At 31.8% G+C, this 23935-nt stretch overlaps 5 protein-coding genes across 5 annotated transcripts; 2 read left to right on the top strand and 3 right to left on the bottom strand.

Annotated features, from left to right (window-relative positions):
* The first annotated feature begins 19 nt into the window (after positions 1-19).
* LOC112639433 (general transcriptional corepressor trfA-like) lies at positions 20-4723 on the top strand. The gene has a single exon (XM_025413290.1). The coding sequence runs from the start codon at positions 64-66 to the stop codon at positions 1969-1971; it is 1908 nt and encodes a 635-aa protein (XP_025269075.1). The 5' UTR covers positions 20-63; the 3' UTR covers positions 1972-4723.
* A 3703-nt stretch (positions 4724-8426) lies between these two features.
* LOC105252157 (vesicle transport protein SFT2C) lies at positions 8427-9804 on the top strand. The gene is made up of 3 exons (XM_011259427.3): positions 8427-8626; positions 9054-9205; positions 9287-9804. Exons 1-3 carry the CDS (start codon positions 8435-8437, stop codon positions 9552-9554), a joined length of 612 nt encoding a protein of 203 aa, XP_011257729.1. The 5' UTR covers positions 8427-8434; the 3' UTR covers positions 9555-9804.
* Positions 9805-9971: 167 nt separating this feature from the next.
* On the bottom strand, positions 9972-11731 carry LOC105252158. The gene is made up of 5 exons (XM_011259428.3): positions 11494-11731; positions 11284-11334; positions 11081-11215; positions 10781-10997; positions 9972-10700 (listed from the first exon to the last, which is right to left on the bottom strand). Exons 1-5 carry the CDS (start codon positions 11601-11603, stop codon positions 10083-10085), a joined length of 1131 nt encoding a protein of 376 aa, XP_011257730.1. The 5' UTR covers positions 11604-11731; the 3' UTR covers positions 9972-10082.
* Positions 11732-13088: 1357 nt separating this feature from the next.
* LOC105252159 (lysosomal aspartic protease-like) lies at positions 13089-16709 on the bottom strand. The gene is made up of 8 exons (XM_025413275.1): positions 16511-16709; positions 15439-15671; positions 14883-15001; positions 14543-14745; positions 14126-14248; positions 13898-14045; positions 13568-13660; positions 13089-13497 (listed from the first exon to the last, which is right to left on the bottom strand). Exons 1-8 carry the CDS (start codon positions 16570-16572, stop codon positions 13351-13353), a joined length of 1128 nt encoding a protein of 375 aa, XP_025269060.1. The 5' UTR covers positions 16573-16709; the 3' UTR covers positions 13089-13350.
* Positions 16710-18241: 1532 nt separating this feature from the next.
* Positions 18242-21995, bottom strand: LOC105252160 (lysosomal aspartic protease-like). Its single transcript, XM_011259431.2, has 8 exons — positions 21818-21995; positions 20629-20870; positions 20035-20153; positions 19703-19902; positions 19319-19444; positions 19067-19214; positions 18760-18852; positions 18242-18681 (listed from the first exon to the last, which is right to left on the bottom strand). The coding sequence occupies exons 1-8, from the start codon at positions 21874-21876 to the stop codon at positions 18526-18528; spliced, it is 1143 nt and encodes a 380-aa protein (XP_011257733.1). The 5' UTR covers positions 21877-21995; the 3' UTR covers positions 18242-18525.
* Between the last annotated feature and the right edge of the window lie 1940 nt (positions 21996-23935).

Here is a 23935-nt window from a genome sequence, read left to right on the forward strand (position 1 = left end):
AGTCGCGCCGACGACTTATTTTGTCCGTCGTGCGGCCGACGACGGCGCGAGGAGATCTCATGGATGATCGAGGACCTGGACGCCATCGAGCCGGCGCCGCTGGAGTCGCAGAGGACGCCGACGAGGCTCTGCAGCTGCGAGGAGGTCGACGTCACCAGTCGTCAAGAGCGCGGTTTTCTATGGAAGTTTCGTAGCACCGAGGTGAGATGGGGCACCAGCAGTTTTCTAACGCCCGACGACGCGATCTTGGATCTGAGGAGGCGTACCAGCGAGACTACAGAATTTCGCTGGGAGCTTCATACCTCGAGCACCGATCTGGATCTCGCTAGAAAGATAAAGTGCAGCTGTCACAGCCTGACCCCGGAGATAAAGAAGCCGGAGGGAACGCAACGCGGCGATCTCAGGAAACACCACAGTGCGGAAACGGACAAATGGTCGGTCAGACCGGAGAACCTACTGATGCCGATGCACGACCTAAGAAAGCACAGTAGCGATGATACGAGATTCGCGAGAGATGCAAAGTGGTTACAGGTGCCGGATGTCATGCCCAATCCGAAGCCCAGGTGCACTTGTCCCAAAGTAAAGGCTCCGCCACCGGCGTCACCTGTGGAACAGAAAGTGCCGATGAAGGAACCGGAGAAACCAGTGCAGAAGGAAGAGAAAAAATTGTATTATTCGAAGTCTTTGACACCCGACGAGTCGGCCGTGCTGTGGGAGAAGCCGGAGATGAAGAGGCAAGTCAGCGAGGATCCGAGAGCCATCAAGAAGGAAAAATCGAGAGAGCGACCAAAGCTGGAGCGCTCCGCTCAAGTGAGAAGCGAGAGTTCCAGGAGATGGGGTTTCAAGGATAAGGACAAAGACAAGGAAAAGGAAAAGGAAAAGGAAAAGGAGAAGATTATCAGTCCGGCAGAGAGCAAGAAGCCATTACGAGCAAGATGGGCGATGAAACCGCACGTCTCTCTGCCCGCCGAGAAGAAGGCATCCAAGTGGTACAGGAGCCAGGACGAGACAAAGAGCAAGAGCCTGCGCGAGCGGCCCAAGTACAGCATACGTAGAAGCATGTCTCCGGAACCGGATCCACGGCAAATTAACAAGCTGGAGAACAGGATCGTGCGGCGCCTGATCTCACCGGAGATCAGCATCACGAGCACCAAATGGGCGCCCTACGAGGATTCGTCGCCGTTACCGACTATCGGGATGAAAAAGCGCGACCAAAAGCACATCAGCGATATCAAATGGACACCGTACGACGAGTCGCCGAGCGATATCCCGATTGAGGTGATCGACGATAAGAAATGGTCGCCCTTCCACAATGTTACTCCCACACATTGTCCGCCACCGGAACAAGGGACGCCGCCCAAGAGCGACGATGAGGAATTCCGACAGCGGATTCTTAATCAGATCGCGCCGTTCCCGCTCTACCAGGGTGGCTGGAAGGACGAGTCGCCGGAAAAGACGCCGCCGAAGGTCACTACCCCCGAAGAGATAGGGACACCAGTCTGGTCGCCGATGGTCCCTGTCACACCTACCGGCAAACGAAAAAGCATCGCGCAGCCGGTGGATCAATCTCCAGAGTACTCACCAACGGCACGCAGATCCAGTAAGCCTCGGCTCGTTCGCAAAGGTGCGTTTAGAGCGAAAACCTCGATGCCCTCTACCAATCCGCTGGAAGACAGACTACCCCAAGCCGGGCCTCCGCCGAAGATTACACCGCCACCGACGGTGATGGTGCGCGCCGCTAGCGAGGACTCTAAACGGCAGAGGCCCCTGCTGACTAGGTCCAAAGCCCTGTTGGAGGTGCCCCACATAGACGCTACGAAGAGATCGTTGAGTGAGGAGGGACCGCGCGTACGTCCTCGCGAGCGCCCTAAAGCACCCACGAGAACCCGCAGCGAGGAAGTGTCCAAATACGATGATCCTTGGTTCAGATCCGAATCACCTGAGATGCGCGAGTACGTCACGACGGTGTGACCGTAGCTTCCAGGAACCTTCGCCGATGGCGATGGTTTCCATATTTCGTAAAATCGACGCTTACCAAAGGCAGCTCAGCATCGTGCGAGATTGCACGTAAACGGAGATCGTATTGTACAGCTTATGTGAGAGGAATTATTATTTTCTAATACATTCATATTATTATCGTGGTTTTATAAAGTTGCCGAATAAAAAAAAAAATGAGAAGCAAAATCGAACTGAAGTAGAACGAGGTGAGGATCGTTCGAAGGGAAGCTATTCGGAAAAGGAGGCGTCCAAAGGAATACGCTTGACTGTTCCCTCGCAAGGGCCTCACGAAGAGTACGCATCTTCGAAACCACCTAAAAGACGAGACGGCGGGCCAGAGGGCGAAAACGAACGAGGGGCTCAAACGACGAAGGGCAAGAGGAAAAAGTTTCTAATACGCGATCGTCCGCACGATGGACGCTGAAAACTTCGTTGGCCTACACGAAGACAATGGAAAATATCGAAGAGGAAGGGGGAGGAAGCTGAACAAAAGTCACATCGACGAATCGACGATCATTCTCGAGAGAGAAGGACGAGCTGGAGAAACCGGACGGGAGTCGAGGGGTCAAGGGACTGACTTATTATTTAAATAGCATAATATACATGTGAGTTTTCTCGTCGCGCTCGTCGAGGAGAGATATTTCCCCTCTCGGGCGCGACGCCTGAATGTTCTCAGCTCAAGACGAAATGTACGATCGTGCTCGCGACCGGGCAGACGTCTACAAACTTTAGGGTGCAATAAATAACGAGGGGGGGGAGGGGAGAAGGAGGAAGGGGAAAGAAGCAGAATTTGGTGCATCGCCCGGTGCGCGAAACGACGGTTCAATGTAGCGCGTTGATTGATAGCTCTAACGTAATTAGTACTTAATACTAACGATTAAAATATCGATCTAGGGATAATAACGAGGAGATATGAGTCTGTAGCGACTAAAAGGAGATAGATGTGTCCGATTGAAATCAAGAATGATCCGGGATGGACGCGCGCGAAACGCTAAGTATAATTGGTGTATGTATGCTGCGTACACATATACATATTAAATGTAAAACATTTGTAAACGTTCGCGAGCAACAAGTATACAAGAGAGGTGAGGTAAGACGGAAGTACAAGAGGAAGAGGAAGAGGAAAAGGCAAGAGGAGGAGAGCGAGAGGGGGGAAAAAGGGAGATGCGCCTTCCGAGCGCATCGCGATCAAAGTGATCGACCTGCCTCGTTCCAGGGGTAAATCTGATTCCGAGCTGGGCTCGCTCTCGATCGAGAGCCTCTCCCATTTCGCAGCTCGACGAGGTTACGACTCTCTTTGTTATTCGTTCTTACCTTCTTTTCCGTTCTCTTTATATACATGATATCAGCGAAGAGGTCGTCGAACGAGCGACCGATCGATTTTGTTCGTATGGACGACAATCTAGCGAATAGAGGAAAAATTGGGAACGCGTACTCTAATTATGTATGTGTCCCGTGTGTGCCGGTGTGTGCAATATTAATTAAGGACGGCGGACAACCGCGAATAAATGGGGTACTAAGGTGGGTGTAGACAGCCGACAGATTAGGTATCCATAGGGATGATCGGCTTGCGCGCAACTCAGTCATTCCTCCCTTCATCTTTCGGTGTTGCTAGTTTCTTCCTCTTTTCTTTTTTCTTTTTTCTCGACTCGCTACATCGCCGCTCGCGTTTCTTTGCCCTCTCCATCGAGGGTTGATGCCTCTCCCTCGCGATCCTTCTATATCGCGTGTGTTTCGAGAACGAGAGGACTCGACTCGTAATCACCGCGTAAGGGTTGTTTTCTCTGCTTAAGCGCCATCCGTTAAGCCAGGTGTACGTCGTTGACGAGGCGATAAACACTTAAGAAGAATGCTAATTACACTTGAGCTGATCAGTTGGCGATTATCCCTGGCTGAAACATGTCCTGTCTTTTTCTTTTGTCGGCCAATACATCTCTTGTCGCGCGAATTTAGGCCACCCTTAGGACGCAATTAGGACATGTTTTTTTTTATTTGTTAGGATAACACCGTTATTAATTAGCTCTGCGGTGTAAATTGCTCATCCGATAAGTCTGTGTGCGGAGTTTCGAGTATCTTATTTTTCTTCTCTCTCTCTCTCTCTCTCTCTCTCTCTCTCTCTCTCTTTCTCTCTCTCTCTTTCTTTCTTTCTCTAAAAGCTCCCTTTCGTTTTCCTCTATTTTCATCGATTTCTATAATCAAAGCACCGATCGATGAACGATTAGTGATATTACGACTAGCGATAGAAGTTAACTTGGGTATCCGTAGTGAAGTATATCCGAAGAGGCGAGAAGGGAGGCCGTTACATTCGTTTGCATCTGCATTTCGTTCGCATTTCCTTTCGAGTGCCACATGGTCGAGCGACGATCATGGACCTGGATGTGCGTGTTTTCTCAATAAATGTAAAGGGGAAGAAGAAGGGAAGATTTCTCTTGCGTCGAGCACGATAACACCCAGCAAACGCCAACATTTATGTAATTGTTAATTGTAATTTCCCGCTCAACAATATAACATGTTATGTAACAGTTACATGTATACGTACGTGTATGTTACATAACAGTTATATTGTTGAGTGGGAAATTATAATTAACAGTTATATAACTGTTATTTGCTGAGTAACGACGATATCTCGCGCGATATTTATCGAATCCGATGCGGGAAATTGGAATTTTGTAGAGGGAGGATGTACAGGGAGGAAGGGAGTTGTCAAAAGCGAAAGAGGAAACGCGATGCATTCGAACGAACGCGCAAAGATTCCCGCTCACGGATCAGCGAGAATTATTATTACATACACACACATACATTACATACATGCATTATGCGCTACATAGCCATTTCTCTACGAGAATTACATATGCATATACAGCATCTGTCAAAAATATTGCATCGCTCCCTGCAAAAAATAAAGAAGACGCAAGTAAATGAATATTTTTTCCTTAACTGATGTTCTTCTCGTGCTTATAAAATTATTTAAGCGCAAAATAATAGTAAAACATAATTAAATTAATAAAATATAATTTGATAATATTTCTGTTTTTGTGTTCACGAAAGTGAACCCTTTCTGTTTCCATAAGTGATGAAATATTTTTGACTGGTATTGTACCGTATGTATATATTTATATACATATATACATACATAAAAATATAGTTTTCTCCCTTGTAGGACGTACACATAGCAGTTTATTAACGGCGCGCGCGTACCATTGTATAATATTATATATAGCGTAAAAAAAAAAAAATAATAAACGCGCGCGCGAGACTGCATCCGAAGAAGCGTTCGATGCACCATCGTTCAAGGGCCCGGATGACTTTTGGGCATCATCAGATGGAGTGATACTCGTGTGACTGTCGTTCAAATGGTATAAAAATTGCGAGATGACTCTCTAGAGTTCACGTCTTGTGTGCGAGGACGCTATTACAGTATAAAAACAAAATTGTGTATCCGTGCTGCCATTAGCGTTAAAGCGGGAAACGGAAGTATGCAATGACGTACATGGGGACAAGCCAAAGTATATAGTTAAAAGTACACGAATTTATGTCCACGAAGAGACGACACACTTATATACGTATAGAGAGAAAGGGAGGGAGAGAGAGAGATAGAAAGAGTGGGTGTATGTATGTGTGTGTGTGAGAACACGAGAGAAAGGGAGAGAGAGAATGGGTACACACAAGCGCACGCATACTCGCATATACCTTACGCGCTTAGTTGCGTAAATCCGTGTATACATAAAGAAAATGGAGCGAATAAGAGAGAAAGAGAGAGCGAGAGAGAGAGAGAGAGAGAGATTTTACAAATATTTTTTTTTCTTGTTTCGACAGTAAGCAATAGAGAGGGGGATAATAAAGGATTCGATTGATTAAATTGCGACTTTTGTATCCACGCAATCACACGATATTTTCTATCGAGGATTCTATTTTTCAAACACAGCCTCCTTTTTGCGATCCCGCGAAGCGGTCTAGGACAAAACGAAGAATTAAACGAGGATAGAATATTTGTTACTGTCGAAAAAAAAAAAAAAGCGATAGAACGAATTAAATAATTAATCGGACAGCCACCCTGTTGACCCTTGTGTACGCTCGTTTATATTTTCCTTAAGCTTATATACGGAGTTTCGCGATTAAGTAATCAATATCACACAATCGATAAGCATTCTAATCCAGGAGTGATGAATTCCGTTTCCGCGGCAAGTGAATAAGTTTAAGGGACCTTCGTGTTGAATAATTAGCAATCTCTCATCCTGTGTATCGTATAATCAAGAGACATTCATGCGACCGTTCGTCATGAGCAGTACGTATGTAAAATATTTTAGCGGTATAAAGGACACACACAAACCAAGGAAACCTATAAAGACGAATCATAGGAGCGGTTTCGTAGAGCATGTATTATACATTGTATTGCGATTAATGCGTAAATAATCGAATTTGTTGTCTTGAGTTTCCGAAACTGTTGTTACGTTTTGCGCTTATTAGTACTAATTCCACTTCTTCTTCGACGCGAACGATACTATTATCATCATTATTATTATTACATATTATTATCATTATATTTATTACGATTGTATTGTAAGTATACGCTATAATTAACTACTCAAATATTACATTGTGATAACGTGAGACTCGTTTCTAGCTCGGCTCTTCTAGTCACGTTAAGTATTCTATCAGATACTCAGTCCGATACCTCTCCCCTTCCCCTCCCTCCCCTTCGCCCCCCCCCTCACTCAACCGACGCCCCTTCAACCGCCCCTGTCCCGGAGTCTCTTTCCCCTGCAAACCCTCTGTCACACCGACTGTAATAATGATCTGTCAAGCGATACGACGCGTTGCGGGATACGTAGATCTCGCGTATATAGAAAAAGGCGCATCCTCTTGTGCAACACAAATACAGTATACAATCCGTAAATATGAGGTCAATGTTGATTTGTTTAAATAAATGTAAGTTTGAAAACCCACCGTTGCAATTTCATTTGCGCGTTTGCGCGCGCGCGCACAACTCGCATAAGGCGAACAAATTATGCAAAAAAAAAATATATATATATACACCCAGTATATATATATATATATATATATATATATATATATACACACCCAAAAAAAAATATAGACACCCGAAAAAAAATATATATATACATATATATATATATATATTTTATATATATATATATATATATATATATATATATTATTATATATATATTTTTTAGTTATATTGTTGAGTTGGAAATTACAACTAACAATTATATAAATGTATATATATATATATATATATATATATATATATATACACCCAGCAAATCAAGTAACATTTATATAATTGTTAATTGTAATTTCCAACTCAACAATATAACTGTTACATGTTATGTAACCGTTACATAACAGTTATATTGTTGAGTGAAACTTACAGCAATTATATAAATGTTATTTGGTGTTTGCTGGATATATATACAGGGTGTCCCAATTATCTTCCGTCATCTTTCAAAGACAGATTCCTGGGATCATTTGAAGACGATTTTTCATCAGCGAAAATGTCAATGAAGGCCATCATTTTTTGCATGTTTCCGGTTTTTGTCATCATATATCTTTGCAATTAAGTCTTAAATTAAAACTCAACTAAAGTAAACTCTATTTAAAATTAATCAAAGAATGTGGTTTTGTTAATATTTTATTTCTACGAAGCTTAGTTTACGAAAAACCCCTTATTTCTAATCACTTATAATTCGAAAATTATTAGTGCCTCGACATTTTCGTTGAGGAAAAATCGTCTTCAGATGATCCCAGGAATCTGTCTTTGAAAGATGACGGAAGATAACTGGGACACCCTGTACATATATATATATATATATATATATATATATATATATATATATTTATATTACATTAGTATATATGTATATATATTACATTATATTAATGCTATATTAATGTAATAATTACTGCCTTTTCGCATTTTGACATTTAATTCATAATATTTTACATGCTTACGTAAAATAGATCTGTGTAGACAATTTATGTAATTTTAAAATGGCATAGAAAACCCTGTATGTAACATATACAATCGCTTGCATTACATTGGAAATGTGTATAAAATAACGCAACAGGCGCGATGAAGAAGAGAGTTGATATTTCCTCTTTTTTTTTGTCAAATCGTTGATTAAATTAGAATATTTTTTACATTCGCAAACTCAAGATACTTACATTTCTGTCGAGATATTTATCTGACCGCTGTAATGTGTAAAAACTTGTGGGAAACTCTTTCTTAGTAAAAACACGCACATTCTTGTATTTTTTTAATTGAACTCGACGCTCTTTCGTGTCGTACAAGTGCAAGGACGAACCTACAGATGAAGCGATCGTCGCTTGTCGTCGATAAAGACGGTATCTCGTGGAGTTATTGTTGACAGATAACAGCGATTATAATACACGTGCGCGACAAAATGTCAAAATGGCCGATCTCAACAAGGAGTTGAACGAGTATCTCCTGAACAACAAGAATGAGAAGCAGTACAAGATCGCTATTCCCTCGGTAGCGTTGCCGAAAGCGAACTTTCGCAAATGGTTCGGCAACGATGTTGAAGAAACGAGGGAGGATACGGGATGGATTCAAAGATCGCAAAGAGAATGTTGTCCTGCCATGGTAGTGCATATATTTTTCTCGTAACCTCGGATAATCACATTGATGTTAATCGAAGAGGAATTTTTTTTTTTAACGAAAAAACACGAGATGACTTCATGTCATCCGAGAGATTTGCCTATAAAATATATATACAATTTTTCCAAACTTTTTGATCTATTTCAAATATGTGAAAAACGTCACAAGATGGAATTTTCATTTCACCTTTATTAACAATTTTTTATTAATAATTTAAAGAAATATATGCTTAATAATATATAAATTTTATTTTAACTTTATTACGCTTTATTATTATTTATTTGTCAGAAATCATTCACTGTTAAAAATTGATATGATTGAACAACTTATTGTCTATCATATTTTTGAATTAATTAAAGTCGATATAAATAATAATAAATATTTTGTTTTTATACAAAATATATTTCAACAGACGAGGACGCAAAGACTCATATCCTTTGCTGTCTGTTTTCTTCTGGGGCTATTATGCTTCTGCCTATCGGCGATTTATATTCCTGTGTTGTTACTTAAAGCGAGAAAATTCGCTCTGCTTTATTCCTTAGGCAGTATCTTCTTTCTAATGAGGTATGTGTATATAGAGTATATTTAAAAGTATCGTATACATTAATTGTGAAAAAGATATTTCTAACAAAAGATCTTTTACAGTTTCTGTTTTCTATGGGGATCAAATTACATGAAGTCATTATTCACAGCTGACAAGCGATGTTTTACAGTATCGTACTTTGCGACATTAACAGGCACACTTTACTTTGCCTTGCATTTACAATCAACTCCTTTGACCATATTGTGCGCTGTTCTGCAGTTGATAGCGATGTTATCTTTTTTAATAAGTCATATACCAGGAGGTACAACTGGTCTCATGTTCTTTACAAGAATGTTTAGATCATCAGTAAAGTCAAGTTTACCTGTATGATAGCATTATTTGTTCTTAGAACACTTTGTTTTATAATAAAATTGATAAAAATTAATTTCATCTTTAAAAAGTTTTTCAAAGTATCACACAAGATATTGATAAGATTAAAAATAACAATGAAAATGTCTATACTTGTTACCATTAAAATTAATACACAAAAAACTGCCTTAAATCTACTTTGATGCAAAACAGATAGAATTATATATTATATCCTCTTAATCCAATATTACATAAGACTATTTTTGTTACTGTTTTTTATTAATAATAATGACAAATAATTTTAGTTCTATTTATTATTTAATAATAACAAATAATTAATATTTAGTATTTATTAGTATTAGTGGGAGATATAATATCCATATTTGTATATAATGTAAGATAAATATTTATATAATCTAAATAATGTAAATACATTTATTATATATTTGTTTACCATCCTTTTATTCATTTCTCTTTCACATTGTTAAACATATAGGAAATATTAATTTAAAAGTCTTTAAAATTTCAACATAAAAGAACAATTTATTCTCACTTCTTTTTCTTCTTAGTAAATTTAGTCGCTTTTTCTCGATGATCGTTTCCTCGTACACGTTTTATTTTTAATGATATGTAAGCAACATCATTTTTGCGCTTTTCTGACATAGATTTTTTTACATGTTTTGATGAATTTACACTATTATCAATTAATTTTAATTCATTTAAAGATTGTCCACTATTCTCTTCTATAGTCTCAGATTCACCCTCTTCTTTGCGGATATTTATATATCTTGTATTTTTCAATGTCTTTATAACATTTTCATCATCAGTGGAATCAGGATCATTGCTTAGAGCTATAAATTCATCTGATCGTGTTTGAGAGACTTGAGGACTTTTGTTAATAGTTGGAGGTATAAAAGCTCTTTCTTTTCGAGAAGATCTATATTTATATACATCTGTGAATATAGTAACAGATTTCTCTGATGTAATTGGGTCACAATTCGTGTTTGTATTTCCTGCTTTACATATTACACTTTCCTGAGAATCCTCATTTTCGTTGGGCTTAAAAAGTTGAAGAGAACATTTTGGTGGTTTAAAATTATTAAAAATTTCTGCCACCAATTTGTATAACGCATGAAACGCATTGTCTGAAGATTGTGTTACGTTGTCCTGCACACATACATAATTTCTAAGAATCTGTTTAAAGATATACATTCTTATAAAGACAAAAAACTATACTAATTTTTTACCTTCAAGGCAAAAGCTGCTGTGGCAAATCCAATCTGTTGCAATGTGACTGTTTTTAATACAGGTAATAAAAGAACAGGTATTTTCTTATTCTGAGCCATGACAATAATATGTTTTATCATGAGACGTGGTTCAACATTGGCATCTAATAAAACACAGCATACGTTGTCCTTCTCTAAAGCTCGAGTGACTGCATTAGTACCCAAGATCACAGACTTTCTGAAATTTAAAAATATAAATTAATTCAATTTTGTTTAATTTTTTAAGTCATGGTTGTTTCTACTATCACAAAAAGTATTTACAATATATTCTTATCAAACTTGATGGCTTCTTTTTCTAAAGCTTCTTCCTTTACCAATTTACGTTTTTCTTTTGGTATATTTCTAAGCATAAATCCAGGAATTTTATATTTTGGCTGCTTTATCAAGGGCAATAATCTAAAAAATAAGCTTTAGCTAAAAAGATTTCTCTTGAGAAAATATTCATATTTTTAAATTATACTTACTTATCCATAAGAGTTACTAGTGCTGGATACTGATCTATGTTTACAGTTGGCCTAATAAAGAATCAAAAATAAATATGATTGTAATAAACCTTAAAAAAATATTAATGTTTAAATATTAAATATAAACATTATTATTAATATTCTTATTATGAATCATTAGAATCTCTATATTTCAAGCTTCCAAATTTGATGCATCAAGTAATAGCATACCAGTAATTTTCAGTAGGCTGCGCTAAGATATTCCGTAAACCCTTGATGGGTCCTTTTTTAGCCGATAAGCTCTGTCTTTGCTGCTTCTTCGTTAATATTGGCGTAGTCATGATGATAATTCTAATAATTTTCAATATTTTCTCAAATATTGATACATCCGGAAACTTATATAAAAGTGTAAGGAAGTTGTTTTATGCACACTGGGAAATAGAACTAATATTTAATAAATAATTTCTACGAGTTATTATTTATTTTTTTAAAAGAATCTTCAAAAATATCACTATTAAATATTTTTCCACAACTCGCTGAATTGTAAACAAAACGACATTGGAACTTGGAACTTAGAACTTGTATTCAGCGCCTCTGTAAAACATAGACATTAAACTACATGGTAATTTCTATCAAACTTAATAGGTAACACACTATGTCCACAAATTGTGGTTCTGTTCCATGCTATGTCTAAAGTATCGATAATGCAAATGTTATAATGCAAAAATACAGAGATATATTACACAGCAATAGGGGAGTTTATTATTATATAACAAGGGTTGCGGTTGATGTATCGAAATAATTGTCGAACGTAATTATTTTTAAAAAATAGCATTCTAATTAGTAATAAGCTCATATCAGCTGTTTTCACAATAAAGTATTGCGCTGTTGAAAATTAAAGCACAATTATGTACAAATTATACAAAAATTTATATTGATAACATACGAATTTTATAGGTTGGCGATTAAAAAAGATTGAATTTTACTCTTATCGAAAACTAAATAAATAATTTAAAAAATTGATGATAAAGTACATAATAAAATGTTACAAGGAAAGATTTTCTATGAGTTTGGATAAATTTTTATTTTGACTTGGGACATTATTGAATGTCGTCTTTTTAAAAAAACTAAAAAAATTTTAATTATTCTACTTCATTGTCTTTTTTATTTACTCAAATAAAAATTGTACACTCATGTTTCCTTTTAATCACTTTTGTCTACATGTACGCTTACATATTGTCTACATTATCTCTTATGTGTCTACATAAAACTTTTAAAACTTTTATACGTTTTTATATAATTATATTATATGAAATATAAAATATACTGTTATGTATTTATTCTTATATTATATTATCTTATATGCAAATCCTATTACTTATACTATATAATTATACTATATAATTATACTATATAATAATATTTAATTATAATATAAGAGATAGTATCATTAATAAACATTATTATCTATTTTTATCGTGAAAAAATGAAGAAGTTCGTCAAAACATATAGTTTGTGCAATAGTAAGTTTGCTTACGTTACGCAATAAAAATTATTTCTTTCAATGTGTAATTTTTAATTATAATTCATTTTTAATATGAGTGATATGATAATAACAGAGTTATTTAGCTGAATGATATTACAATTATATTTTAGGAGAATGATACTATTTGATACTATTATATTTCATACTATTATAAACTTAATTATTTCAAAAATTAAAGAAGTCATGAACCTATATCGAATTATATCAATACTACAAAATACCTATATCAAAACTACAATTACATTATATTAATAAAAATATATGTTATATACCACTCTTTGTTTTATAAATGCTTTTGTAGATTTTTAAAAAAGAAATTAAACATGTGCACTTTCGAATACGTTTAAATATCTTGTTAAGTTTGTTACGAATTATTATGAAAGTTATATTAGTCATGTAAAAATAATATATTTAATAAAAAATACTTAATCCAGGACTCTACCTATAAAATATGCCACCAAATGTACATGATTGCACATTATGTACATTTTTATTATATAAGATGCATATTTTTAAAAAGTGCTAGGGAAAGTAATTAATATTTATTTCGCCAAAGCAAATCCCACACGGTCATTTTCCATATCAAATTCGATGTAGAAACGGCCAACAAATGGAATGCCTAGAATCCAATCGAATTCATGCAAGTCACGTTCCACAAAGCTGCTCATACATGTATCATTCTCTGGGAGCTGCACAAAATTAAATATACAATGCAAACTACTATTTAAATAATTTAAACAATTTACCTATTATACTCACCCGAAGAATGTAATCTTCACCAGTAAGATTGAATGCCTTGCCATTCAAAATAAAACTGATTGTAGGCAATTCAGGAATTCGATTGCAGTCCACCTTCAAATAAAAGAAAATTAGAGAGTGAGTAATTAATAAAATTTAATAAATATAAGTACGTTCAATCGAAACGTGGATTAATGTTATTGTTTCATAGAAGTTTATTTGACTCTAATCTATTATATAATATTTATTTTCTAATATTTATCTATCTAATATTTATTTTTATCATTATTATTTTATAACTTTTTTTATTAATCGCTTTGTGCTCGCTAAATGAAATGATCGTTTTCTTACTCTTTCATCTCCATTAACATTAACAGTTCCAATAACAATATTATTAATAAATTGGATATGTTTTTCTGGTCCAATTATTGCCGAATCACCTGTAACAATGTTAGCTTGACAGCCTTTCCCGCAGAGATTTATATCTTCTATTAAGATCCTATAAAGCATTATAATATACGTTATATACGTTAATAATTTGTTGAAATATGATTAAAATAATTTTAAAAAATAACATACTTATCTACGCTAAGTTGCCAGAATCCTTTGCGACTAAGAGGAATATATGTGAAATCGCCTTTGTAAAAAGCAGGATCGGAACCACCCAATATAAATTCGCCACCATTTAATTCTGAAGAGTTTCTACACCGTTTGCATATTATTTATATTTTAATATGTGTGTATATAATAATTAAGATTAAATTATATTTAATATACAAGTATAAATATTACTTTAATTTAAAAAAATATAATAATGCATAAATAATAAATGTAATTTATATTAATATTAAAATAAATATAAATATATGTACAAATATAATGTGTATATATATTATATTTGTATGTATATTTATATATAAATTTGTTTATAATATTAATATTTATTAAAAAATTTTACTTAGAGAGATACGTTGTTCGTAAATAGAGAAGATGTACCTATTTAGATGAAAACTGAAAATGTGTGATGACAATAGACCTTGTTCAATCATATTGTCGAAGACAGTTATTTTTTCATCAGTGACAGATGCTATAGAATAACCCAGGCCCAAGATACCATCGTAGGGTGCAGTATTAAATGGATACTTTGACATGTTAGTCGCTTCTGTAAATATTTGATTCTGAACATCGAGACCGGCAACCTGTAATATAATAATATTAGTGAAACAATATATCGTCATTGTCACGCATAAAAATGATTGCAATATGATTGCTTAAAAATTTAAACTATGATTATAGTTGCAATTGAATTGGATTGTTTTAATGATGACACACTTACATTCACTGTATCAATAGATAGGAATCCTTCTACATTGCTATTAATGTATTTTATATGACTCGAAACATCAGTTGCTATATATGTGCTGGATTTTGTACTATTATATTGATTATGATATACTGTAAAGCAAGATCGATAATATCACAAATTAGCAATATTAGAAAGATTTAAAAAATATAGAGATATTTTCTTATTAATTCATAATAAATGTATAATATTTTTTTTTATTATTATATATGTATATGTGTTTGTTGAGTTAACTCTTAAAACATTTTTGTTTGTCTTCTATTTCCAGAGAGTGAACGTAAAAAATTGTTTAGATTAATTTATGCATAAAAATTCCAAAATTTGGCTTTGTAATATTTACTATAATATTAAGTGTATTAAATTTCTATCTGTTTTATTCAATTTTTTAAATATTCTAAGATTATATTTGAAAAGTAGATTATAGATAGACTATATATATATATATATATATATATATATATATATATATATACACATTTATATATTTATATATTGTTACGTATATCTATTATACAAATAAATTACTTACAACAAATATCGATGTTGCACTTCTTGGACGGAATCCAAAGATATGGGGTGCCGGTATCAAATACCACTTTAAATTGTTGCGGCGGTGTTCCAATGGTAATAATACCATAGTGAGCTACGTTTCGAAAATTTAACAAAAATACTGAAGGAAGATTATTATCTATCACACGAATTTCTTGTATGTCAGATTTTTCCGAAGAGTGTAGAGTAGTATTAATCTTGTGTAATAAAATCCTTGAAATAACATAAAAAACATTCTGCGATACTATATATATGTATATATAATTGGAAACATGTATATGTGTATAAAATGAATATATGATATGACTATCAGACTTTTTTTTTAGAACAAATATAAGTTACGCAAGTCTACACAAATTTAAACATCTCAGAAATAAACTATATATAACTTACATATTTACAATATAAGTTACATTACGCATTTAAATATAAATATATCAAGAACGTTTTTTAATTCGATAATTTTTCCAAATTATATATAATCTTTATATATTGCATATATCTCTAAAGTAATATTTAATTAGTAACACAGTCTTTTAAATAAAATCATTATATAAACTTACATTGATTTATAGTTAACGGAATTAATATAATTTTACACAAAGAAATAATATAAAAACAAGTAACTGTCAAGTATTAAAAATGAAATAGAGAAAAGGTCAAGTGAGCAAATAATATAAAGCAACTCATACCTATAATTGATCTGCTAACACGAAAAAAGAGTTTGCAATTATATGTTTTGATGACTCCAATGTGATATTTACATTAACTGTCAGTCTTTAAATGTAGATAAAAGCAAGATGGATAAAAGTGAACGTTACGAAAGAACAAAGAGTCATTATTTCAAATATATTCTTTTTTTATCTATTTTTTGACTAATAAATAAAATAAAATACGTTTTAATCAAAGAGATTTCATCTAATTTGTATCGAAGCGTTAATTGCACAAACCACGCGTTTAATCCAAGAAATTGAATACGACGAAAAAAAATCGATCTCTATAATCTTGATATTTATCATGCCAATATATAATACAATAAAATATATACTGACCTATGCAAATGTGCGTCGGTCGTCATAAAGAGCATCGTCATTACCATAAAAAGGCGAAACATATTTCCGACTTTATTTATTACTAAAGTCTCGATTTGTGAAAACGTTGAACAATGAATTTCGACACTTTATGAGCGAATATACGGAAAAATAAAGTGTTGTCGCTTGCTAAGACTCCTCTTATTTACGTTGTATGGGCATTCGATAGCGTTATATATATGATCGCGCGTGCCCCTATGTTGAATGTTTGGACGGGTAGAAATCGCGCGAAACATTCGAAAAACTCTGATCGACTTTCTTTCAACTTAATGTAAATAATAATTTACATTAAGTTGAAAGAAAGTCGATAAAATCATATTTTGCATAATTGTATATCCTTATTTAAGAACGTTTATACGTTAATTCTGATCTTTATTAATATTAATATTTATTATACCGATATGTAACGCACACATATAATACAATGTATATATGAATTTATCTTTAGTTTTCATGTCGACCAACGCAAAAAGCGTCAAGATCACCACCAGAAAGCAAAAACGATGTTTTCGAAATTTCTTTCTGTGTTCGATCTTGTTTATATTCGGGTTGCTATCGATCAAGCAAATTTAAAAATATTTTATTTAACATTTTTTTAATTATCACAAATTGTATCAAAATAAATTATTAAATGTATGCGTGATTAATTAGGAACCTGCATTTCGAAACAATACATTGATTATGTCAACTAAACAGCCATGCAAATGAGCTTTGCAAATGATACTTTGGTCATAAAAGTTAGCATTTTAATTAGCAATAAGCTCATATCAGCTGATTTTACAATAAAACATTGCGCTGTTGGAAATTAAGATACATTATGTACAAATAATGCAAAAATTTATATTGATGACATATACGAATCTTGTTGGTTGGCGATTAGAAAAGATTGAATTTTTCTCTTATTAAAAATTAAACAAATAATTTAAAAAATTGACGCTACACAATAAAATGTGACAAGGAAAGAAAGGTTTTTCTATATATTTTGATAAATTTTTGCTTCGACTTGAGACATAATTGAGGATTGTTTTTTTGAAAAATTAAAATTTTAATTGTTCTATAATTTTTTTTAATTCAAGTAAAGATTGTACACTCACATTCATTTTTAATCATTTTTAGCTACATATATGTCTTGTACGTGTATATGTAAATGTATAAAATCTTTATAATTTTTATACATTTGCATATTTACATTATATGAAATGTAAAATATATTTTTACATATATATATTAATAATAAATATGTTATAGATTTATCCAATTAATTATACTATCTAATCATACTATATAATTATATTATATTACATATTAATATTTGTATATATTTTATAATATAACTTAATTACATAATAACAGATAATATTATTGATAAATATTATTTTATTTTATCGTGTAATACTGATGAAACTCGTGTACAATTTGTGCAACATTAAATCTGCTCACGTTAACGCAATAAAAGTTACTTATATGTGTAATTTGTAATTATAATTATCTTTAACTTAAGTAATATGATAGTAGAAAAAGATATTTAATTTAAAAATATTACAATTGTATTCTAAGAGGATGATATATTATTTGATTATTATTATTATTATATTTCACATATAAACTTAATTGTTTCAAAAATTAAAGAAGTTATGAACCTATATCGAATCATTACAACTACAATTACATTAGTGAAAATATATGTTACATATTACTCTCTGTTGTATGAATGCTTTTGTAGGTTTTTGAAAAAGAAATTAAACATATGCATATTTTTCAAATACGTTTAAGTATGTCGTTAAGTTTGTTGCCAACAATTATTATGAAAGTTATGTTAGTTATATAAGAATAATAATATTTAATACCAATTTTTAATCCAGAACTGTACAAAACCCACAAAATATATCACCAAATATATACATGATTTCACATTATGTACATATTATTATGTAAGATGTATATTTTAAAAAAGTGCTACGAAAAGTAATTAATATTTATTTCGTCGGAGCAAATCCTATTTGGTCAGTGTTCATATTAAATTTGGTGTAGAAACGACGAATAAATGGAATGCCTAGAACCCAATCAACTTCATGCAAGTCAAGTCCCACAAAGCCACTTATACATACACTACGACCATTTTTATCTGGGATCTGTACAGAATTAAATATACAATGTAAATTTCTCTTATATATACTTAATAATTTAAATAATTTATTTATATCACTCACCTCAATGATGTAATCGTCAGCGGTCAGTTTAAATGTCATATCATTCAAAATAAAACGAATCATAGGTAAGTCAAAAATTCGATTGCAGTTCACCTTTAAACAAAAGATATTATCAATTATAGTATCAAGTATAATTAATAATATTTAATAAATATATTAAGCTCGAACGTAGATTAACGTCCTTGTTCCATAGTAGTTTCATTTGAACGTACATTATTCGTTTTTATCAACTAACGCTAGTATCAACGTTTTATGATTTTTTAAATCAAAGACTACTGTTTTGCGAAAGACATGATCGTTTACTTACTTCTTCCTCTCCATTAACATTAATAGTTCCAATAAATTTATTGATTTTTATAATATCTGATGTAGGCCCAATTATTACCCCAATCCCTATATTAACGAGAGCTTGACAATTATCCGTGCACAGAATGTTATTATTATCTAATTTAATCCTACAAAGCGATAACATTAACGTTAATTTGTTGCAACATGATTAATATATATTTAGAAAATAGCATACATTTAAAATTTACGTAACATTTAAAAAATAACTTACTTATCAATGGTAAATTGCCAGGATCCTCTGCGAGTAACAGGAACAAATCTTAATATGCCTTTGTAACGAGTCGGATCGGAACCACCCAATATCAATTCACCACCACTTAATTGGCCTGAAGAATCTCTGCACCGTTTGCATATTATTTATATCTTAATATATGTGTATATAATACTTAAGATTTAATTATATTTAATATACAGATATAAACATTACTTTTATTTTAAAAATTATAATAATATTATAATAATATAAATAATAAATTTAATTTATATTAATATTAAAATAAATATAAATATACATATAAATATAATTATATGTATATATTTATTAAAAACTTTTGTTTACAGATACGCATTGTTTATAAGTAGAGAAGAGATGTACCTATTTAGATAAAAACTAATAGTTCGTGATGAGATTAGATGTTGCTGAAGCATGTTCTCGATAAGAGACATTCTTTTATCAAACATTTCGGAATAACCTAGACCGAAGATACCATCATATTGTGCAAAGAGAAATGGGTTTATGTCTGACACGTTAATCACTTCTGCAAATATTAGATCCTTAATATAGTAGTCGTCAACCTGTAATAAAATTGGTAATAAAATAACATAACGTCATTGACGCGCCAAAAAGAAACAATATGATTAATTGAGAATTGTTTAAACTACTTATAGTTGTAACTGAATTTGATTGTTTGTTTAATAATGACTTACATTCACTATATCAGTAGACAATAATCCTTCTATAGTGGAAATGGTGTTATTCATACAAATCGAAGTATCATTTGTTAAATATTCCCCGGATTCTATACCATCATAGAGATTATGTTTTACTGTAAAGCATATTCAATAATATCGCAAATTAGCAATTTTGGAAAGAATTTTAAAAATGTAGAGATATAGTCTTATTAATCTATAATAAATATAAATATATAATATTCTTTTGCAAATCATTATATATAATATATGTAAATATGTTTGTCGAGTTAACGTTTGAACGATCTTTGTTTGTCAAAACTTGTTTATATCTTCCGAAAGTAAACGTGATAAATTGTTTAAATTAATTTATGCATGCAAATTCCAAAGTTTGTCTTTGTAATATTTACACTATAAAATATTAAATTCGTATCTGTTGTTCAACTTTTTAAATATTTCCATGATTATACTTGAAAAATAAATGTTGGTAGAATATGTGTATGTACACACACACACACACACACACACACACACACACACACACACACACACACACACACACACACACACACACACATTGTTATATATATCTGTATCCAAAAAATTACTTACAATAAGAAGGGATATTATGCTCGTTGGTCTTTTTGGACAATATCCAAAGATTTGAATAACCGGTATCAAATGCCACTTTAAATTCTTGCGGCGGAAAACCAATGGCAATAATGCCATAGTAATTTACGCTTATATAACGGGACAAAAGTGCTGAACGAAAATTAATAAGCGAAGGAATATCTTGCGTGACATTGCCATCTTTTAACAAAGATTGAATGGAATCCGTCTTGTGCAATGAAATCCTAGAAGTAACATAAAAAACATTCTGTGGTACTATATATATGTGTATATATATATATATATATATATATATATATATATATGTAAAGTTGCAAACGTGTATAAAATATAAATATGTATAAAATGAATATTTGATATGATTAGCAAATATTTCCAGAACAAACATACAAGATACGCAATTCTACACAAATTTAAACATCTTAGAAATCAACTATATATAACTTATATAATTACAATATATGTACATTACGCATTTAAATATAAATATGTGAAAAACATTTTTTAATTAACTCGACGATTTTTCTAAATTATATACGATCTTCATATTGCATATATACCTCTAAAGTCATATTTAATTTGTAACACACACACACACACACACAGTCTCTTTCTTTCTTTTAAATAAAATAATTATATAACTTAACATTGATTTTTAGTTAACGAAAATTTTACATATAATTTTACACAAAGAAATATTATAAAAACAACTAACTGTATCAAGTATTAAAAAATGGATACAGAAAATGTCAACCGTGAGCAAATAATATAATAATAAGTTATTATACCAAAGTTATTATACCTATATCTGTTCTGCTAACACGTGAAAAAATAGTTTACAATTAAATGTTTTGATGACCTCCTATCGCGATATTTATATTAACAATCGCCATTTAAATGTAGATAAAAGCAAGATGGACAAAGTGAACGTTACAAGGGAACAAAGAGTCACTATTTCAAAAATATTCTTTTTTTATGTACTCTTTGACTAATAAATAAAATAAAATACGTTTTAATTAAAGAAATTTCATCTAATTTGTATCGAAGCATTAATTACATTTGCACAAACCACGCGTTTAATCCAAGAAATTGAATACGACGAGAAAAAATCGATCTCTATAATCTCGATATTTATCATGCCAATATATAATACAATAAAATATATACTGACCGCAATTTCGCTTCGGTCGTCACAAAGAGCATCGTCACTACCACAAAAAGGCGAAACATATTTCTGAATTTACTGAAGTCTCGTGCAAATTTGAACGATGAATTTCTGTCGACACTTTATGACCGAATACGCAGAAAAATAAAGTGTTGTCGCTTGCTCCTCTTATTTACACTGTATCGGCATTCGACAGCGTTATATATATGATCGCGAGAGCCCCTATGTTGATGAATGCTTGAAATGAGGAGAAAAAACGCGCGAAACATTCGAAAAAAGCCTTGGATGAATTTCCATCGATGAACTTAATTTAAATATATCATATTTTGTATATCCTTAATTAAGAACGTTTATTTGCACACATTTATGATTAACAATAAAAAACAATTCTTTCGAAAGAATACATTGTTCATATCGACTAAACAGACAATCATTAATTCTGCAATAGATAATTTGCAGAAAGGAATATATAATTAATTGAATTTTTTTTTATTTAATTAATAATATAGTTATAATATTGAGTTCTATCGATGAACAAGATACTTGTGTTATAATCTTAAGAAAAAATTTACATGACTCTCTGTTCTCTTACATTCTACATATTATAGTTCATACGTTGAGAGTGCCATCATTTATTGATGATTTCTTAAAGCAGAAACATCACAATCAAGCTTACAATTAGACGCTTTTGACGCTAATGAATTCGTAGCTTCAATAAAAAAAGCAAGTTATTTAACAAAATATTTTTATATCTTTCTTCGAATGTAAAGAAAACACATATAGTGTTTTTATTTTTCAAAAGACATTTTTTTTTGCTTTTAAATGGGCACTAACATACTTCTTTTATTGTAAATATTATTTTTATCCTTTACATATGTTATAACTAATATTAAGACATTCAGATATGTATCATAATAGCACTTATTATTTTTACTATAAAAAGATTTAAAATCAAAACAAAATCTTAATGTTAAAAAATTAGTACGTTAAATTTTTCACATTAACTATTAAATGTCTAAAAAATGTTTAACATTATTTATGCTTTCTTTGAAACATTTCTTTTCGCGAGATATACACATCGTATATTGCTTAATTAATTATTAATTAAACGATTATTGTATCATAATTTTTAATTATATTAAACTTTCGAATTTGTAATTTGTATTAATATACATGTACTGTATATATATATATATATATTTTTTTTTAATAATGAAAACAACATTTGTAACGAGTTTGTATTTAATTTGATCTCATATAAAAAGAGTGAATCGTATTTTTCAATTCTTTATACAATATATTAATTATTATTATATACAATTATTATATACATTAATTATTATTTATATACGATATATTAAAGTTTTTTTGCGTTTCTCATAATTATTCCGCGATCGGGAATGCTGTGCAAAGTGTCTCGCAATCGTTTTTATATATGACTACATATAATTAATTATTTGTTCACAAGTAAATATGAGTGCTATGAGAAAACAGTAAAGGATGAAAAAGAAAGGAGAAGGACATTTGGAAAAATATCGGACAGCCAGAGAGCAGAGAGAGAATCTGAAGCAGCTAGAGAGATATGTGGTATTTTATAAAAATTTATCGGTAAATTCATTAATATGAGCTTTTAATATGTTGTTTTCTAGATAAAAATAAAGGACACGTATTTTTTTTATACGTGCCTATACGCGTGTCTAAAAGATAAGATACTCCTTTAAAAAAAATCGGTTTTTTCCTTTCGAGATGAATATTTCAGAAACTATAAGAAATAGAAAAAAATTTTCAAATTAAAAGTTAAATGGCTTCAAGAGTACTTTACAACAATAACAAAAAAATTTTTAATTTTTTTAATTTTTCAAAATAATTTTTCAAAAATTTTTATATAACATTTTATATAACAATGTAACAGTTATATTATTGAGTGGAAAATTATAACTAACAGTTATAATATAATAATAACAGTTATATAACTGTTATTTGGTGTTTGGGTAAATTTATAATATGTTTCCGTACTTTTGATCTACAATTATGGATCTAGTACGGACATAAACCAAATCGGTCGTTTTACCATGGAATGAAAATGATGTAGTCATGTAGTTCCATCAGCTCTCGCTGACTTGA

The sequence above is a fragment of the Camponotus floridanus genome, unplaced genomic scaffold (assembly GCF_003227725.1).
Source record: "Camponotus floridanus strain SB8 unplaced genomic scaffold, Cflo_v7.5 scaffold64, whole genome shotgun sequence".
NCBI lineage: Eukaryota > Metazoa > Arthropoda > Insecta > Hymenoptera > Formicidae > Camponotus > Camponotus floridanus.

Bases quoted from the DNA above. Each gene is read 5' to 3' on its own strand.
- LOC112639433 (XM_025413290.1), top strand. From the start codon at position 64: ATGATCGAGGACCTGGACGCCATCGAGCCGGCGCCGCTGGAGTCGCAG.
- LOC105252158 (XM_011259428.3), bottom strand. From the start codon at position 11,603: ATGACTACGCCAATATTAACGAAGAAGCAGCAAAGACAGAGCTTATCG. The intron at 11,216-11,283 runs GTAAGTATAATT...CTTATTTTTTAG, and splicing joins CTAGTAACTCTTATGGATAA to ATTATTGCCCTTGATAAAGC. The intron at 10,998-11,080 runs GTAAATACTTTT...TTTAAATTTCAG, and splicing joins AAGTTTGATAAGAATATATT to AAAGTCTGTGATCTTGGGTA.
- LOC105252159 (XM_025413275.1), bottom strand. From the start codon at position 16,572: ATGTTTCGCCTTTTTATGGTAATGACGATGCTCTTTATGACGACCGAC. The intron at 15,672-16,510 runs GTCAGTATATAT...TGTTATTTCAAG, and splicing joins ACCGACGCACATTTGCATAG to GATTTTATTACACAAGATTA. The intron at 14,746-14,882 runs GTAAGTGTGTCA...ATTATATTACAG, and splicing joins TATCTATTGATACAGTGAAT to GTTGCCGGTCTCGATGTTCA.
- LOC105252160 (XM_011259431.2), bottom strand. From the start codon at position 21,876: ATGTTTCGCCTTTTTGTGGTAGTGACGATGCTCTTTGTGACGACCGAA. The intron at 19,215-19,318 runs GTAAGTTATTTT...ATCGCTTTGTAG, and splicing joins TGGCAATTTACCATTGATAA to GATTAAATTAGATAATAATA. The intron at 18,682-18,759 runs GTGAGTGATATA...AATTCTGTACAG, and splicing joins CTGACGATTACATCATTGAG to ATCCCAGATAAAAATGGTCG.
- LOC105252157 (XM_011259427.3), top strand. From the start codon at position 8,435: ATGGCCGATCTCAACAAGGAGTTGAACGAGTATCTCCTGAACAACAAG. The intron at 8,627-9,053 runs GTAGTGCATATA...ATATTTCAACAG, and splicing joins GAGAATGTTGTCCTGCCATG to ACGAGGACGCAAAGACTCAT. The intron at 9,206-9,286 runs GTATGTGTATAT...GATCTTTTACAG, and splicing joins AGTATCTTCTTTCTAATGAG to TTTCTGTTTTCTATGGGGAT.